The sequence below is a fragment of the Podarcis tiliguerta genome, assembly GCF_965153285.1.
Source record: "Podarcis tiliguerta genome assembly, chromosome: 6".
Lineage (NCBI taxonomy): Eukaryota > Metazoa > Chordata > Lepidosauria > Squamata > Lacertidae > Podarcis > Podarcis tiliguerta.
The window spans coordinates 14,748,236-14,766,855 of record NC_139539.1 but is presented as its reverse complement, the minus strand read 5'-3'; the positions used below and the strand labels follow the sequence as shown (position 1 = coordinate 14,766,855).

Genomic DNA, 18,620 nt, shown 5'->3' with positions numbered 1-18,620 from the left:
GGCTCTGCTGGTGAGTTTGCACTGGGCCGACCTCTCGGCTGCCTCTTCCTCCTGGAAAGCAAAAGGGACTCGCCTCCTGGGAAATTAGTGTAGCAGCTCCATACTACCTGGTGAGCTGCTTCTGTTTAGACCTGTTCTCTCTAGGAAGAAGTTCTTTAGGGTCTTGGGCAGAGGCCTTCCCCAGTCCTGTTTCTAAAGGCCCATTTAGCTGGTGATCTGACACTGGAAGTTAACACAAGTAAAGCATTACCATACGGATGAGCAATAGTCCCTCTCTAGCCGTGTGGAGTTGTCTCCTCCATTCCCTGCTTGGAGGATTCGTCTGGGTTTCAAGTTGGTGTTACTGTCTCCCCCTTGTCTTAAAATGACAAAAGGAGTAGCTTTATAAACTTGCAGAGATGCTGTATGTTGTAAGGATTTCTCCTTGGGCAATGGAACTTTTCTCCCATGTACCCCCAAGTCTGTTCTGGGGGTTCCCTCAACCCTCTGGGGCAGATTTGGGGATGGTAGGAGAGAGGGGAAGTTGCACTGTGCTGGTGTTAACCCTTGTGATCAGAGTTATTTAGTTCAGCCCTGCTGATATGAAAAGTGAAAGAAAACCTAAACCTTCATTTCTCTTTCCTCCCTCCCTGCAGTACTGTTGTTTTTGTGGAAAACAATAGTTAACAGATTTAGCTGCTGCAATGGCAAAGAACTGAAACAGCCCCATCTCCCTGCCCCCTGGCATCATAACTCCAATCTGCCCCAGACCTCCCCCCCCCCTGCTTGCCTTTTGTGAAACACAACCCACCAAAGTATGTGAAAATGACTGCATTCAGACAGCACCTTATTCCATTTTCTCCACCTGATATTTTAAGGGTTTTTCCTGTGTGATCTTTCACATAGTGTTTAGAGTAGCTTCTGGAAACCAGGGGACTCTAGTGGAAGTTCAGCACTAATTTCTGTGTTTCCAAGGGGGGAATGGGACAACCATTTGCAACTTTGTTAACTCAGAAAACCAGAGGAATTTTGCAGTGTAATTAAATGTGATGAATTTTTTTTGGGGGGGGGGTCGTATCCTGGCATATGGTTCTTTCCTGCTGTTTAGAATTTAGCATGACATGGGTGTATGTTGATCAAAAAGCCAGAGTTCCATTATGCAACAGGTAATGCAGCGTAAAAGGAACATTACGATCTTGGACAGAAACACCACTCCGATAATCCCCACACCTGTCCCATCTACCTTGGACCTTCCAGGTGTCTCCTAGAGCTGACTTTACACTCTTGCAATTCTGTATTGCAATGGAAGAGCAGTTGTGGGCAAGCTATCTTTCAGGGCAGGTTTCATTATTGATTTCTTTTGCCGCAATTGGATTTTTTTCACTAGAGGAACTCTGATAATCTTGTAGAAAACTCCAGGGCTATGTTTGAAACCCCTTTCTTTGTTTAAAGACCACTTACTCAATTCTGTTATATTAAAAAAGGTAAAGGACTCCTGACAGTTAAGTCCAGTTGCAGGATTCGAACCACCGATCTTTCGATCGGCAAGCCCAGTGGTTTAGACCACAGCACCATCCTTGTCCCTCTGCTATATTAGGGTTGCCATATTTCAAGAAGTAAAAATCCGGACACAAAAAGTTTTCCGTCATTGGAATCCCGGACATGGGACATTGGAATTTGACGGATTGGCTTTGTTGTTTAGTCGTTTAGTTGTGTCTGACTCTTCGTGACCCCATGGACCAGAGCACGGATCGGCTTAGTCAACAGATTCATAGCTAAGCATGCCCAGTTCTTCCAATCTGTAGAAGCAAAAGCAGGTTTTCCTTCTAATCTAATGCCTTTTACTTGTTTTCTGTGAAAGAGACTATGAGTAATTTTCTTTCTTTCTACAGCTTGGCAGATGCAGAGGCTGAAAAGATTTCTCTGTTGTCCTCATGTAAATTCCCTCCCCCACCCACCCACCACACAGGGAGATTGTATCTTCAGCTCTTTTGCCTGACAACCTGTTTTTGTGCGCTTGCCCGTAAATATTTTTGTTTCTTCCAGCTTTGTGGGGTTGCTGGTTGTGGCAGTGGCCAGATCAGATCTAGCAACAAGGCTCTGGAGCTGCTTAGCTTGAGTTGCAAAAGGTCTCTCTTTGTTCTTCTTCTTCCAGCTAAGATAGGGGGTTGATTGCCTTCCTACTTTGCATTCCCACCTCTTTTACACTTTCCTGCTGTTGTTAGGAAGCTATTGTTAAAAAATGAAGAAATAAAAGTTGCGTGTATTACGTGTACCCTAATAATCTATATTGCTGTTGGTTGCAAAGAGCATACACTGCAGCCTATTCTACTACCTTTGCTGTAAACTGCTTGCAGGTGTTTAATTTGAGAAAGTGGTATATACATTTCTAGAGAGGGTGCAAAGTGGGGCTGGTGAGGATTATTATTATTATTACTATTATTATTATTATTATTATTATTATTATTATACCTCACCCACCTGGCTGGGTTTCCCCAGCCACTCAGGGCGGCTTCCAGCACAATATTAAAATACAACGATTCATCAAATATTAAAAGCTTTCCTGAACAGGGCTGCCTTCAGATGTCTTCTAAAAGCCATAGAGTTGTTTATTTCTTTGACATCTGATGGGAGGGCTTTCCACAGCGCGGGCGCCACTACCAAGAAGGCCCTCTGCCTGGTTCCCTGTAACTTCACTTCTCACAGTGAGGGAACCACCAGAAGGCCCTCGGCACTGGACCTCAGTGTCCAGGCAGTATGATGGGGGTGGACACGCTCCTTCAGGTATACTGGGCCGAGGCCGTTTAGGGCTTTAAAGGTCAGCACCAACACTTTGAATTGTGCCCAGAAACATACTGGGAGCCAATGTAGGCCTTTCAGGACCAGTGTTATGTGGTCTCAGCAGCTGCTCCCAGTCACCAGTCTACCTGTCGCATTCTGGATAGGTTGTAGTTTCCATGTCACATTGAAAGGTAGCCCCACGTAGAGTGCATTGCAGTAGGCCAAGTGGGCGATAACTAGAGCATGCACCACTCTGGCGAGGCAGTCTGTTGGCAGGGAGGGTCTCAGCCTGCGTACCGGATGGAGCTGGTAAACAGCTGCCCTGGACACAGAATTGACCTGTGCCTCCATGGACAGCTGTGAGTCCAAAGTGGCTCCCAGGCTGCACACCTGGTCCTTCAGGGGCACAGTTACACCATTCAGGACCAGGGAGTCTTCCACACCTGCCCACCTCCCGCCCCCTGTACCCTAGAAACAGTACTTCTGTATTGTCACTATTCAACCTCAATCTGTTAGCCACCATCCATCCTCCAACCGCCAAATGAGACCTTGGAACCTAGGGAGACCCAATCGCCTGATGGAGAAGTCTACAGGGGTTGCATTTGACACACAAGCTTTGAGTTTCCTTGCACAGTGGGAAGTGTCCATTCGGACTTGCTGGTTTGATGGTCCGTACTAGCCAGCTTGGGTCACTGGAACACACAAGATTGGGTGAACAGAATAAAGAGTGTTTGTACCAAACAGGCCACCTTTAGTCGTCTTTTCAAAGTTATGTTATCCTGTATACACCCAGAGCTTCCTGTGATACAGAACGGCCATCTTGCCTTTTCCATGCATGCCCACTGAGGATAAGTGCAAGTGGTATTGATTCTTTGTGGTTCATAGCAGGGAGAAATATATATTAATATTTGTGTCATGTTTATGTTCAGTTTTACGTTTATGTTCTGTCTTTGGGGAGCATTCTTGTGTACTTGGAAGTTCCATGTTCACCTGTGTAAAGTACACCTAGATAATGTTGTTTGTGGACATACTTTGGATACCTCGTTGCTTGAGGTGGGATTGACTGTAAGTGCATGCAGATGTCATAACTGATGAAAGAATTAGACACCCGGGGGGGGGGGTGTATCACACACACACACACATACACACACACACACACTGGTACCTCGGTTTTTGAGCATCTCAGAAGCTGAATGTTTCGGAACCCAAACACCGAAAACCTGGAAGTAAATGCTTCCATTTTCGAATGCGTCTCAGAAGTCGAACAGTTTCACTGTATTTTTTTCAATTTTCCTCATTGATTTTGCAGACCGCCCTTTGCACCTCGGTTGTCGAACATTTCGGAAGTCAGTCTTCCATAACAGATTATGTTCAACAACCGAGGTACCACTGAATATATAATTTTTAAAATGTTCCAATATTAATTGTATTAGGCTTGAATTTGTGTGCCTGCATTTGATGACTCCTGCCTTGCATTTTCCCCCTTTCTGACCCGGAAAGTGGCACAAATTGTCACCTGGGATGTTTTGCGTTGTCTGCTTTGAGTTAGCACCAGGGCGAAATCCAGCGTCTCCTTGATAGGTTCCAAGGAACAGATAGGGACAGCAGTGTCAACAACCCTGTCGATGGGCTGATCGCTAAGGAAACAGTGACAAAGTAGGACATTTGAGACCCAAATGGCCTGAGCAGTTAGGGCCACCCCAAGGTAGTTGTGGGGTTGAAGTCGCCTGTATGGAGCCAATGAATGTTTTGCTTCTCATAACCTGTAACCTTTCTTAATGTACGTAGAAGGATGTTTATGCTTTAAGAATGTTCAGATGTTTTATGGCTCTTTGTGTGCTGTGCCTATAAAACCCTCGTGGCAGCAGACCTTAAGCGGCAGTTCGGCTAGAACAACTTCGTTAAGTTGAGCTCTGTCCTATTGCAATAGTCTCCAATAAACAGGTGTTGTAGAAGTAAATTTTTACCACGTTAACTGTCACGTGGTGTTCACCTAAATAGTCTGTCCGATATTTCAGGCAGGGAGTCCCCCTCTGAGGCCTACTTGAAGCTGTTAAGAATTTAAACAGGCACCTTCTGGTCCATTTAGGAGGCATGCTGGAGCCAGCCTGTATCTATTCATGCTTATTTATTTATTTGGAAAGTTTATGTCCTTCCTTCCCCCCCAAAAAGGAATCCATGGCAGCTGACAAATCAGGGGAAAGTAAAAAAAAGGTAATAAAAATACTATATCAGCATAATAGTCACAACAGTAAACAATACCTAGGGTGAGCAGTAACTAAACAAAATGCTTTGAAAATCTAGGAAATTGCCAGCCAAAGGACTTTTTAAATAGCCATCTTTAGTTGGAAGAGCCTAGGTTCTTAAAAAGAGAGTACGCAGTTGCATTTTGGCCTCATTCAGCAGGTTCATTTTTAGGTGTGGGTTGAAGTGGCTGTAACATTAACCGCTCTCGAGTTGACACTAGATGCAATCTGCTTGCTTTTATATTATCTGTCCTTTTGCCTCCCGTAGATCTGCATATAACCTTTTCTGTGTTTTGCCTTGTGTCTCGTTAATGTTGGTTGTGGCGTCGTGCCACGTAGCTAGGATAGCACCGCGATCCTGACTGCAATCCCTTCTCCACCGGTCTTGGGCCCAAGGTACCAAGCGACACTCGGCACAACTCTCTGCAAGAAACGTCAGTGGTTCTAATTTTAGGTTTGACCAAGTTCTCTTTGCCGTGTTTCCCAAGAGTTTGTGGTTTCAGCCAGTGATTAATCAGTAATGCCATGAAGCAGCTCGTGAGTTGCCATTCACAGGGTGAATTTGATGTGTGATGACAGCTTGAGGATCACTTGATTGATATTTTTATAATCACGTTTCCGATGAAGTTTCCTTCTGGCATTAAGATAAAATTATTCGGGCCTTGTTTTGGATTCCCTTACAGTTTAAACGGAGCAGCAAATATTTTTGACTTGAGTTGTTAAATCTTTATCCCTCTTTCTCTTCTCCCTTCTAAATAAATACAACAGTTTAAAAAATCTGCTTTCAGTTTTAGAAAAAGAAAAACTTTCATATGCAAAAACACAGCCAGGAGATAACTTCATCCCATTGTACTTTGTGTGTGCTTCCTTTAGCTGATAATCAAAACTTACCCTACCTGATGTTTTATTACTATTAATGTGTTTAATAATATATCCGTTGCTGTTACTGCTGTTTTTCATAAATCTTTATTTTATCTTTTGTCCTTTCAAGGTTTTCAGTAAACGAATCTTAGGACCAAATCTTTTTTTTTTAATTTACATTGTGAATTTCTAAGAAGTCTTGCCAGAAGAAGGAAGGGATACTTAATGGCATGGTTTTATTATAATAATTTGGATTATTTTTATTATTATTATTAAAGAGACTTGTTTTAGAGAAGATTGGAAAACATTTATTGAATATATGGGAAATAATTGTGTACAGCTGAAAAAGCTGGCAGCATTCAACAGTGTAAATAAGTTTTGATGGATTCAGTAATGAAATAGTGAATGGTATATTTTATGTAAAATATGCAGGAATTTATGATAAGTAAAATGAACCATGGAAAGAGAAGAAGGGAAGTCATTGATATCTTAAGGATGTAAAAATGAGTATTTTAAATTGTAAAACAGAAAATTTAGTAAGAATTACATACAAAAAAAGAGAGAGGGGATAGATATTCGCCCCCCCATCCCCTCCATCTGCAGCTACAGCACCTAAAAACAATTTTTTGCATTTTAAGATTGGGGCGTTCTTAAGAGAGTTGTAAGATCTTTCTATAAATGGGTTACCTGAGTAAGTATTGGGGTTTTCTTTTTCTATGTTTTTAGTGGTTCTCATTTTTGTACAGGCAACCCCCCACCCCGTTCACACGGGGGTTGCAATCCGAGGCACCGTGCGTGTCTGTGATACTGCATATAATTGAAACCCATTGGAAAAAACCCCAGCAAACGCCCTGTCTCTATGATGTTTCTGGGTCACTTCCAGGTTCGGCTCAATCCAGATATTGAATGCATGTAAACAGGCTGCTTGCCTGTATGTAAATGCCGCCTTGAGTCCTGTCAGGGAAAAAGATGGGGTGGGTATGTATGTATGAATGAATGGTTGGTTGCTTAAAAAGTTGTCTTTGCCATCCCAGCATGAGGTGCTGTTGCTTGCACAAGCTGTGTTTGTGCATGCAAAGCATTATGGTCTGCAAAGGGTGTGTGTATGTGTGGGTGGGTATAAACTCTATAAAGTTGAGAAAGTTGACCCTTTCATTGCAATTGCCTCAGTTTCTTGGTAAATTCTGGCTGTAGGAAAACCGAAGCCCCAAACCTAGTCCCCCCCCCCCCAAAAAAAGACTAAAAAGCTCATGTCATCAACACGGGATTTCTTCAGTTGAATTTGCAACGGTACTAGTTTTTTTCCTGAGAAAAATGTAATTATGTGGAACAATATATACTGGGATACCTAGCAAGAAAAAGGATGTGGTTGTTTCGGTGCTGGAAATTATTTAAATGCCTGTCAGACGATGACAGGCTATAATTAAATTCTACCTCAGGACATGGGTTAAAGTGGCCTCATGTTCCTAATAATAATAATAATAATAATTTATTCATACCCTGCCCATCTGGCTGGGTTTCCCCAGCCACTCTGGGTGGCTTCCAACAGAATATTAAAATACAATAGTCTAAATAACGTAATGGTAAGTATTGGGAAAGATACAGCTTGTGGAGCACAGTATGTCTTGGTGGAAGAACAGTTACCCAGTTTAAGAAAGTGTTCGTTGGTTAATCCATATGTGTTTTTAATATGTATACAGTAGCAACACTACTTTTCAAAGAAATAAGCCTGCTTTCTTTGGTTTTTTATGTTTTTAGATACTGCATCTGTTGCAACAGGTCCCATCTAGGAAGAGGCGTTTCCCTGTCTGAGAGAAAAGGGGAAATGTTTCTTCCATGGTGGGGCCAGCTACCCATGGCTTTTCTAAGAACCATTAAAAAAATAAATCACTCGTATTTCTTTCCGAATCTGAGGTCATCATTGGTAGTCCTCATCCGAGTGTCACTGCCAAGGCAGATCTTGTGGGTGCCTAAGGGATGTGCTGCTAGTGTGTGAAAACAGTCCAGATCCGAGGATCCCCAGGCATGCACTTCCCAATCAGGTGCTATCCTGGCGCCTGCGCATCTTCAGTTGGTCGCAAGTGGCCAATAGCCAGCTGCAAAATGCGCCTGGTGCATGGCTAATTTCGAACGCTGCTTTCCAGAAGCTCACCTGCTGCTAATTTAGATAGGGTTGGGCAAAGACTTTAACATATTTTGAAGCTTTGGCTTTCTAAAGGTTTTAAAGGCCTGTTTTTAATTTTATTGATTAATGTACGTTGTGGTGCATTTTGTACTGTACATAATACCTCCTTATGGTTCGGATTGTGTATTGATGATGATTATCATGCTGTCCAGGGAACTTCGGTAGCAGAGCAGCATAGAAATTACATTAATACAGTGGTACCTCAGGTTACATACGCTTCAAGTTACATACGCTTCAGGTTACAGACTCCGCTAACCCAGAAATAATACTTCAGGTTAAGAGCTTTGCTTCAGGATAATAACAGAAATCGGGCTCCGGTGGTGCGGCGGCAGCAGGAGGCCCCATTAGCTAAAGTGGTGCTTCAGGTTAAGAACAGTTTCAGGTTAAGAATGGACCTCCGGAACGAATTAATTACTTAACCCGAAGTACCACTGTACATAACTTCTGCGGCCCAGTTTAATCAGGGACACCTTTTTTTAATGGACTGGAAACTCTTTTAGTAGATTAGACTAACCAATGAATTGAACCAAATGTTCAACCCTGACTAAGTCATTGTGGAAGGCTTAGGCCATCAAAAATAAGACCATAAGCCATGGGTGTAGCCAGCATTTACGTTGGATTTAAGTATTTTTTATTGATTTACTTGATTTGAGGAGCGGGAGCTTCTCCCCAGGACTTTCATCAAACAGAGCACGTTTCCAACTCCAGCAAAACGTTTTTAGTGGCAATCTTCTTCCTCTTTCTCTAAAGAAATTTCCAGGAAAAAGTTTCCTTCCTTGAAGGAGGGAGTACAAATGGGAGCGCAAAGCAGTTAACTCGTGTCAGCAGATATTTTCTTTCTTTCATCCAGGGTCCCAGATAAGTTTATTTTCTGCCGAAACCAGCACAAGTCTCAGCCTGTTAAGGAAATGGGGGAGTTTGTTTGCATGGCAACTTCAAGGAAATCTGAATAGGGTGTGGGAGAGGAAGGGGGAAAGAGTAAAGAGTGCAAGCGCCTTGTGTTTTTACAACAAACGCCTCATAATCGCTGCCAGAAAAAGAGAGGAGCCTTCGCTATTGTGGCAATACAGGTTTAAACATGGAGTCAGTGACAACAGGCTGGAATGTTAAACAAAACCTGAAAAGGCCTTTACTCTAATTATAGCTAGAAGCAACCGGCCAGTACCTTGGAGATGCAGTGATGAGGAGAGCCTTAATGAAATTGCCTCACAGGCATGGCTGAGGTGGACAGAGGACTCTGTTTTGACAATAGCCCTTGTTTTGTGGAAATCTTGACCAGAAGCTACAGCGTTGAGTTCTTTAAACGAATTTTATTAAATAAAGATATTGTATATCATTAAGCCCAACTTCATTTTTTTTTATAATTAATTTTTATTCAGTTTCCAATATACATTCCATCCATATTAACATTCGCCTTTTACATATACATCTTTTGGACTTCCCTCAACCTATCTGACAATTCTCCATATTGTCACTACTACTCTTAAATTTATATTGCACTTTACCAATCTTAATCTTATCATATCATTCAAGCAACATTTCAATCGATCTTTTTCACAAAGCTTCTTGAAAGCCAACAAGTGTTAGTTGCTCCTCACATACATTTTTGATATATTCTGTAAATTTATTCCAGTCCTCGGAAAATCTCTGGTCGCGTTGGTTCCTTATTTTTCCAGTCAATTTGTCCATCTCTGCATATTCCATCAGCTTCATTCTCCATTTTTCCCTAGTCGGCATTTCTTCCTGTTTCCATTTCTGGGCCATCAAACATTAAGCCCAACTTCAGCAGATCACTGGCTTCTTGTGAAAAGCCTTGACTAAGCAAAAGCTAGACATGCTCTGCAGTCTGAGTGGGAGTGCTGAAAGGTTGGTTGATTGATTGATTGATTGATTGATTATTGACTACGTCTGAAGGTGATGTGCAGTGTTGTTGTTTAGTCGTGTCCGACTCTTCGTGACTCCATGGACCAGAGCATGCCAGGCACTCCTGTCTTCCACTGCCTCCCGCAGTTTGGTCAAACTCATGCTGGCATCTTCGAGAACACTGTCCAACTATCTCGTCCTCTGCCGCCCCCTTCTCCTTGTGCCCTCCATCTTTCCCAACATCAGGGTCTTTTCCAGGGAGTCTTCTCTTCTCATGAGGTGGCCAAAGTATTGGAGCCTAAGCTTCACAATCTTTCCTTCCAGTGAGCACTCAGGGCTAATTTCCTTAAGAATGGATGCATTTGATCTTCTTGCAGCACAAACCCAAGAGTGCAGTACAATCAATTAAAAGCTGTTAAACACACACACACATACACACACACACACACACAGAATATAAATGAAATCAGTGCGATTTTTCTAGAAAGAGGTGCCAGAACTTGCCATGAACACCTCCCTCATTCTCTTATACTGGCAGTGGTGCCAACCTGAAAGGTGCCGGAATTGAATGCCCTGGATGACACCATATAGAGCAGGCACTTATGGCAAAGGCCCATTAATCTAGCTGGGAAAGAGTGGCAGAACAGAAATGCCTTGTTGCTAAGCTTTTTATGATATACAGTGTAATGAAATGTATCACAAAATATATGTGGTAAAAAAAATGGACTGTAAATAAAAGAAGCTTCTTGTTCCTACGCTTGGTCTTTTAACCACAACTCTAGACATTTTTATGACACCCATCCGCACTGTGCTTGATCTTAAAAGAGCTGATATTCAGTAGAATTATTAAGGAAGAAAAATGGCACTTGGCATAGACCAGTTGGTTCCCAACATTTTTTGGCCCCACCTAAGCATCTCTAAAATCCTGATGCCCACCCCCGTGACATATAATTCTTATTATTCAAAAAGTGAACTCCTATTCACATGGAGGAAGCCTAAAAGGCCATTCACTGTTAATAACTCATTCTAGAATTGCCCCCCTTAAAAAACAAATTGCCCCCCTGTGGGGCATGTGCCTTTCCCAGGAAAATCAGAGGCTCAGTATGTCAGGTTCCTACTGGAAGACCGGACAAAAGCTAAAACGTTGGCAGTGGCAAATTTTTTATCGGTGGTTGCAAGAACAAATGAGCCCTATATTCTAAACAAAATGCTTGATTAACCTGGAGGTAGGCTGTATGAACTGTGTATTGATTTGTAATGTTTTGTTGGGTCTCTGGACCGTAATAAAGATTGTTGTTGCTGTTGTTATAACGGATAGAATTCTACAGGATGTGTTGCTAGTGTGTGAAAACAGTCAAGAGCCAAAGATCCCTCAGGTATATGCACCTGGTGGAGACGTTAGGCACCATTCCAGCACCCAGGCATCTTCACTTGGTCACAAGTGGCCGATATCCAGGTGCAAAATGCGCCAGGACCCTTGCGAATGTTGAATGCTGGGTGTTCCCAGAATTCATATCCCCTCTCTGCCATGAATCTCACTGGGTGTCCTTGGGCCAGTCTTCAAGTTTTAGCTTAACCTACCTCATAGGGTTGTTGAGAGGTTACTGTAGATAGGGGAAGACCCATCCCTGCCACCCTGAGCTTCCTGGAAGAAAGTTGGGATACAAGTACAAGAAATAAGTAATTAGATGGTAACGGTTTATAACAGTGCAAATAAACACTTGGCAACTGCTTTGCATGCTGCTCTTGGACTTCTAGATAACCAGGAGACAATAGACAAGCATAGTGGCAGCTTCTAGAATATCTAGGTATTTCCCGATATCTTTAGAATCGTGCAAGCCGGAGTGTTTGGCTGGCTTCTCACCTGCTGGCTGGCTCCATCTCCATGTCCTCAGGTGATTCTAATAACATGGGGAGAGGGATTGAATGCCCAAAGATGGTCTGTGAGAAGTAGGTGGCAGAAAAGTGACTTGTGTTAGCCCTCCTGGTTTTGCAGATTGACCAAAAGGCAGTCTATTGCAGCTCGGCGGCTGGTTTTGCTCGGCAGCTTACCAGCCGTTGCAGAAGACGATTTTCCTGACTTAGATGTTGTGACGTGTGCAGATGGCAAGTGCAGACCACAGAAGCTGATAAGATCTTAGCTTGCCTATCCATAAACTGTACACTGTGGACACCTGAAAAGAAAAGAAAATAGATGGTGCATATTAGGAGTGACAAACACAGGACTCTGGAGCAACTAAATGTGGTATGGAAATTAGGAATGCAGTAGGAACCTTAAGGAAGTGGGGGGAGGAAATGTGTTGGGTTCTCAATTTAGCCAAGGGAGATGGTGTTAAATGTTCCATAGTGCACATAAGTGCTTTCCTTCCTTCCACAGATGATGTTGGGTTACAGCTCCCCTCAACCTTGACTTTTGGCTAAGCTGGCTGTGGATGATGGGAGTTGGAGGCCAACAGTATCTGGGGACTCGAGGTTGAATTGGAAGCCCAGCTCTGGAGGGAGGGGAGTGTTCATGTCTGTCCTCTCAAACTGCAGAATACAGTCAGTATGGCCGATATGTTAGTAGTGAGTAGGCTATTCTTGTCTGCTTCCATGGAAGAGGAAGTACTTAGCTGCTGGAATAAACTTCAGCCTTTTCGTTTGTCACCTCAGTAGGTAAGAATGCACCAAGTGAGCAGCAGTACTTCTTTCCTGGCTGTGAACTGTTCTGAGAGAGTTAAGTGCGAAGGTAGCCTAAGCCCATTCCCCACAACAGAGTGAATAAACCTCTGCAGCTGAGGTGACCTCTGTCAAAAGTGCTAGGTGCCACTGGAGGTGGCTGTCGCTATTCATCACCATTTTGTGAACATCCAGGAGCCATCTAGCTGGCTGGTGGTTGAAATGCAGTGCTGGACTAGATGAATTATTGCATGCTATTGTGTGTACAGACTAATCATTAACTTTTGGAGTGTGGATCCTGATGTGGGCAAAACAGATCAAGATAGGAGGTGATCAGCAGGCAACACAAAAAACACAAAATGCACTTTTAGAAAAACAAAACTCTACTCCCAAAACAACCTGATGAGGATTGAGCATGCTCAGTGGGCACTGGCTGTTTTGGAGACGAGACAGAATGGTATGGCGTTGTCTTGGAAGAAGCTGGTTGGAAGCCTAAACCAACCCATGGGCCTCTGTTGTCTGTCTGCTGGTTTAAACCTTCCCATTATTATTTTTTGCTTTGCTTTTTATTTCACTGGTCCTTCTCTCTACCTACTTTCTGGTTTTCATAGCCCAGTGATGGTTTGGCTCTCCTGCGGCCAACTATTCGTGTGAAGAATCTTGACTGTGTCTTCTGTCTGTCTTTAACCTCACAGGCTCGCCCACCACTTCATTTACCCTCAAGCCATCGTCCAGCCCAGCGTGGTCATCCCGACCCCCGTACAGTCGATGACATCTCCCTACATAGACTACGCAACGGCGACCCAGGCCTACTCGCAATTCACCACCACCGCTGCCTACGACCAGTATCCGTACGCTGCCTCTCCCGCTGCTGGCTACATGGGATATGGCTACACGGGGGCTGTCCAACCACCTCTCACCGCCTCCAATCCTGCAGTAGCCGCTTCCACCGCCTTCATGCAGTATCCAGCCACACAGCTGCAACCCGACCGTATGCAGTAGATGATGACGGCAGCATCACCTCCACCCTTTTGGAAAAGGACTGTTTCTTTCTTCCCATGATGGAGTGGAAATATATTTTTTTTTCTTTAGTGGGTGGGGATCGGGGTCGGAATCCGTGAGACGAAAGAGGAAAGCAGTTCAGAAATAAATAAATAAACCGGGAGTTTCTTAAAAGACTTTTTAGGAAGAATGCATATCAATACCTAAGCTATTTATAGTGTTACAGGCAAGCTTTGCAAAAGAAAAGGAAAAAAGAAAAGACATTCATAACAAACAAACTTTCGTAAGCTCTCTCTCTCTCTCTTTTTTAATGAAGACAAATAATTGTTGCAGAGGTGGACTGTAAGCGACTTAAAGAGGAAAACTGCAGGTCTGCGCACACTTAAATCAGTCTGCTTCCACCGGCCATCATTTTCTCACTCCCTGCTCCTGCTTTTATGCACTACTTAACTCTATTGAACTCTGAAGGCTGGCCATTTGCTTTTGCCACAGAAGGTACCCGGAGAATACAGTAATGGAAAAAAAAGCAACCTTTTTCTTTTTGGCTCATCTTAAAAACTTTGTAATATTCAAGATGCCTTACGGAGGAAAGAAAGAAAGAAAGAACCTATTTTAATATTTATTGTGATCTTTTTTATTATTATTATTCACGGGAGCTGTGAAGTGCAGGTGGAAGAATAGTAATATCTGCCTTGTTTAATTCTCAACTAAATTATTGTATGTAGGTGAAGAAAAAAAAAACGTTCCTAAGTAACGCTAAATCACTTTCAACATGCAAAAAAAAGGGAATATTGGCTCGAAGGACGTTGGAATATTCCTTTAGTCAACGCACTGTAATTTTCTCTCTTCTTCTTCTTGTAATTGTTACTCTTTTAAGATTATCTCAAAAGTTTTAGGTATATTTTTTAAAGCAAAAAAAAGGAAGGAAAAAAAAGAATACTGAACATATTGTCTACTTTGATAGATCGTTTGTTTATAATGCTGCAAAGCCTAGAGAAATTTTACAGTATTTATATAAAAAGCTAAGCATGGGCCTGTGGGCCCGTCAGTGCTTAGGAGAATGTCAGGAATGGATCAGAGTTTTTAAAAGGTGTTTCACACTTGAACAAAGAAAGGGTTTAAAACGTGACATTTTTTTATACCCAATGGTACAAACTGCTGATTTAAGCAAAGGACACAGTGTAAGTAAAGTGCATTTTTACAAAAGAAGAGCAATAAACTATTTTGATTTTTAAAACGACGTCGCATTGTCTCTTGAAGCCCTGTAGCAGATGGGGATGTGGGCTGTGGCAAAGTTGACCCAGGTTGGTAGACAATGGGCTGCTGTGGCCTGTTATTTGCAAGGGCCCTGGGAGAAGGAAAGCCTCCAAGGGCATGCCAGTCAGTGAAGTCCAAGTCATCTGCTCTGAGGAAAGGCAGACATGATTAGCAGGTTACTGACAGAATACTGTGCACTCAGATTCAGTACAAACTTTGAATTAGTGACACCTAACTTGTAAGCTATTAGGGACGCGGGTGGCGCTGTGGGTTAAACCACAGAGCCTAGGACTTGCCGATCAGAAGGTCGGTGGTTTGAATCCCCATGACGGGGTGAGCTCTCGTTGCTAGGTCCCTGCTCCTGCCAACCTAGCAGTTCGAAAGCACGTCAAAGTGCAAGTAGATAAATAGGTACCGCTCCAGCAGGAAGGTAAACAGCGTTTCCGTGCGCTGCTCTGGTTTGCCAGAAGCGGCTTAGTTATGCTGGCCACATGACCTGGAAGTGGTACGCCGGCTCCCTCGGCCAGTAAAGCGAAATGAGTGCTGCAACCCCAGGGTCGGTCACAACTGGACCTAATGGTCAGGGGTCCCTTTACCTTTAACTTGCAACCTAAGAGGATTTTAAATAAATTATATAACTTAGCTGGTGAGTGGGTTACATCTAGAATTCAACAGAAGTGAGAATGCAGTTTAATTAAGTAGTTGTCACTTGATACGTGGTGTTGGGTTTGGAAGCATGGAACCATACCAGGTTCTTGGTATGAACTTCAGGAAAGAGTGGTGGTTGTTTTTTTGCAAAATCTTGTTCCGATGGTATCTAGCCCCACTTCTGCTTAATAAAATGTATTCAGGGCTTGTTGGAGCTGTAATCTTTCCTAGGGCAGATGTGTTGCACAACGTTTGGTCATGCCTTAAAATAAAAACAACAGAGAGTTTTGTGGCACACTTTAAAAAGACGAACAAATGTATTATGGCATAAGCTTTCCTGAACTGGAGCCCACTTCGTCAGATGTGAGAATGTAAAATAATGCATTAGATTTCTGTCATAAACGAAACTGAAAATATAAGACGTCATACACTACTATTGGATGCGGAAGTAAAGTTGCTGTATTATAGTAACCGCTGTGCCATGCTATAATATAGTATCAGTATACTGAGACAAGGATTCATGTATCGACAGCTGCATGTTTAGCCTTACGTTTTAAATAGAAAAAGGTCAACACTCCTCCTCCTTTGGATTCACTGGTTCTTGAAAATATGGGATACAGGCTGTAAACTTACCTTTTTGTCAACAGCTTTGAGGTTGTTGGGTTGTTGTTTTTTAAAAAATACAATCTAGTGAACTATAACTTTTTAATGAAAGAAATAAATAACCAATAATATTGTCAGAGTGAGAGGAGGAAGGTTACGAGGTAATCGATTCATTGCGAGATGGAGATTATATATCCTGTGCTGGAATAATAAAAGTACAAAATGCAGCACGTAGGATACCCTCTCCTGGGAATATTATAAAAAAGCTAAGGTAGTTTAAGTTCATCACCATTTGCTAAAACAAGTATATGTATTCGCAGCATAATGCTTTTTGATAGTTGTTATCTATTTTTTAAAAGAGAGGTCTACCATTGGCTATTAAGAATGTGAGAGCTGATGGAATTTCCAAGTGTCCAGTTGGCTAGAGGCCAAGGGATGTGGGTGAGCTTCTGTCTTTCATGGCCTGTTTAGTGGGCTTCCTGAGGCCATTCAGAAACAGGATGCTGGTTTACATGGACCTTTGATCCAGCAGGGCTCTTACATCCATGAGTTACAGCTGGGCCAGATGGCTGTGCTCTTTCCAGGTTGGTGGAGTCCTCTTCTGTCTTTCAACCCTCAGAGTTGTGTAATATTTGAGGATTATACTTGGATGTGGGACACGGGTGGCGCTGTGGGTTAAACCACAGAGCCTAGGACTTGCCGATCAGAAGGTCGGCGGTTCGAATCCCCGTGACGGGATGAGCTCCCGTTGCTCGGTCCCTGCTCCTGCCAACCTAGCAGTTCGAAAGCACCTCAAAGTGCAAGTAGATAAATAGGTACCGCTCCGGCGGGAAGGTAAACGGCGTCTCCGTGCGCTGCTCTGGTTCGCCAGAAGCGGCTTAGTCATGCTGGCCACATGACCCGGAAGCTGTATGCGGGCTCCCTCGCCCAATAAAGCGAGATGAGCGTCGCAACCCCAGAGACGGCCACGACTGGACCTAATGGTCAGGGGTCCCTTTACCTTTACTATACTTGGATATAAGAATTATGGGCAGAGGATAGTGTTTTTCTGAGGTCTATACTGCAAGTGACAGGCAGACATCTGGTTGCAACTTTCCCCGCATCTCCCTTGTAATGCGTAGTTGGGAGGAAACACGTGATGTGAAGACATTATGTTAGCATTTTCCTGTACCTTGTTCTGCTTCGTTGGGTGTTTCTTGTAGACGTGGGGAAACACCAACACAATGTCACCATGTTACACTGCCATCTTTTTCTTCAACTTCGGATGACAGGGGCATCAAAGGTTGAAGGGACCCTCACCTTCCACAAAGCATGTAGTTCTGCTGGAGGATGGCGTTTTAACCACCTCCATTTTGCAGTCTTTCTCATTTCGCCTCTTTTCATTTTATCCACGACAGGCAAGCAACCGAACCAGAGCTATTTATTTCAAGCAACGGCTCATCACACAGGATTTCCACTAATCCATCATTCTCAATAGGCTTTTAACGACATGACTGGTTTCTTTTTGTCTGGTTAAATCCTTGCCTTCCCAAGCCAAGTCACACTGTTTCATCTGACCTAAAACTGGGCATGGGCTTTGCCCTGAGTACACACACATCACAGTGCCCAAATGCTGAGATAATGGCAAAATTGCTCTGCCTCGAAGGATGCATGATTGTGTCTCTTGTGGGACATTTGAAGTCCTGGGCCTGTTTCCTAATTTGCGAGAGGCGCCAGTGGGTTCACTTCGGTAGTTTCAGATTCTGGACTTTGTATGGTGGGTGGGTGTTAAATCTCTTTACATCAGGCTTGGGGAACCTTTGGCCCTGCAGATGTTGCTGAACTACAGCTCCCATCATCCTTGGTCATCAGTCATGGTAGCTGGGATGGATGGAAGTTGTAGTGCAGCAACATCTGGAAGGAGTCCATACCCTACAGCATGGTCATTTCAAGAGGGGCTTGTCCTCCACAGCAGTGCAGCCCAAGGCATCTCTCTCAGCCAGCCTGCCCAAGATGGATCCCAGTCTTTTTTCTCTTCCTTTCTTCTACCCATAAACCCTTGCTCAAAACTCTCTTTCCATGTCACCTCACACCCAGTTATCCGGGCAACCTTCCACACACACCCCGGGTCTCTGTTCAAATCCCAGGACAAGGTGGGGAGGACAGTTCTCTTGTACAGTGGTACCTCGGGTTACAAACGCTTCAGGTTACAGACTCTTCAGGTTACAGACTCCACTAACCCAGAAATAGTACCTCAGGTTAAGAGCTTTGCTTCAGGATGAGAACAGAAATCGTGCGGTGGCGGCAATGGGAGGCCCCATTAGCTAAAGTGGTACCTCAGGTTAAGAACAGTTTCAGGTTAAGAACGGACCTCCAGAACAAATTAAGTTCTTAACCAGAGGTACCGTTGTAATCAAAATCCTACCATTTATTACTTTCTAGGGCTTAGAGGGTTCCCCCCAATCTATAACAGTATTAATAGAAAAGTGTCTGTATACTTAACCCCATCTCTTAAATACCAATCCACTTTTTTTTAAAAAAAAAGTATTTTGATTGCT

At 43.3% G+C, this 18,620-nt stretch overlaps 1 protein-coding gene across 1 annotated transcript in view; it reads left to right on the top strand.

Annotated features, from left to right (window-relative positions):
- RBM38 (RNA binding motif protein 38) overlaps positions 1–14,812 on the top strand; it is a 39,624-nt gene extending 24,812 nt beyond the window's left edge. Inside the window, exon 4 of the mRNA XM_083447137.1 lies at positions 13,269–14,812. Coding sequence (XP_083303263.1) covers positions 13,269–13,575 — 307 coding nt within the window. The 3' untranslated portion in view covers positions 13,576–14,812. The remainder of the gene's footprint in view (positions 1–13,268) is intronic.
- Positions 14,813–18,620: the final 3,808 nt, after the last annotated feature.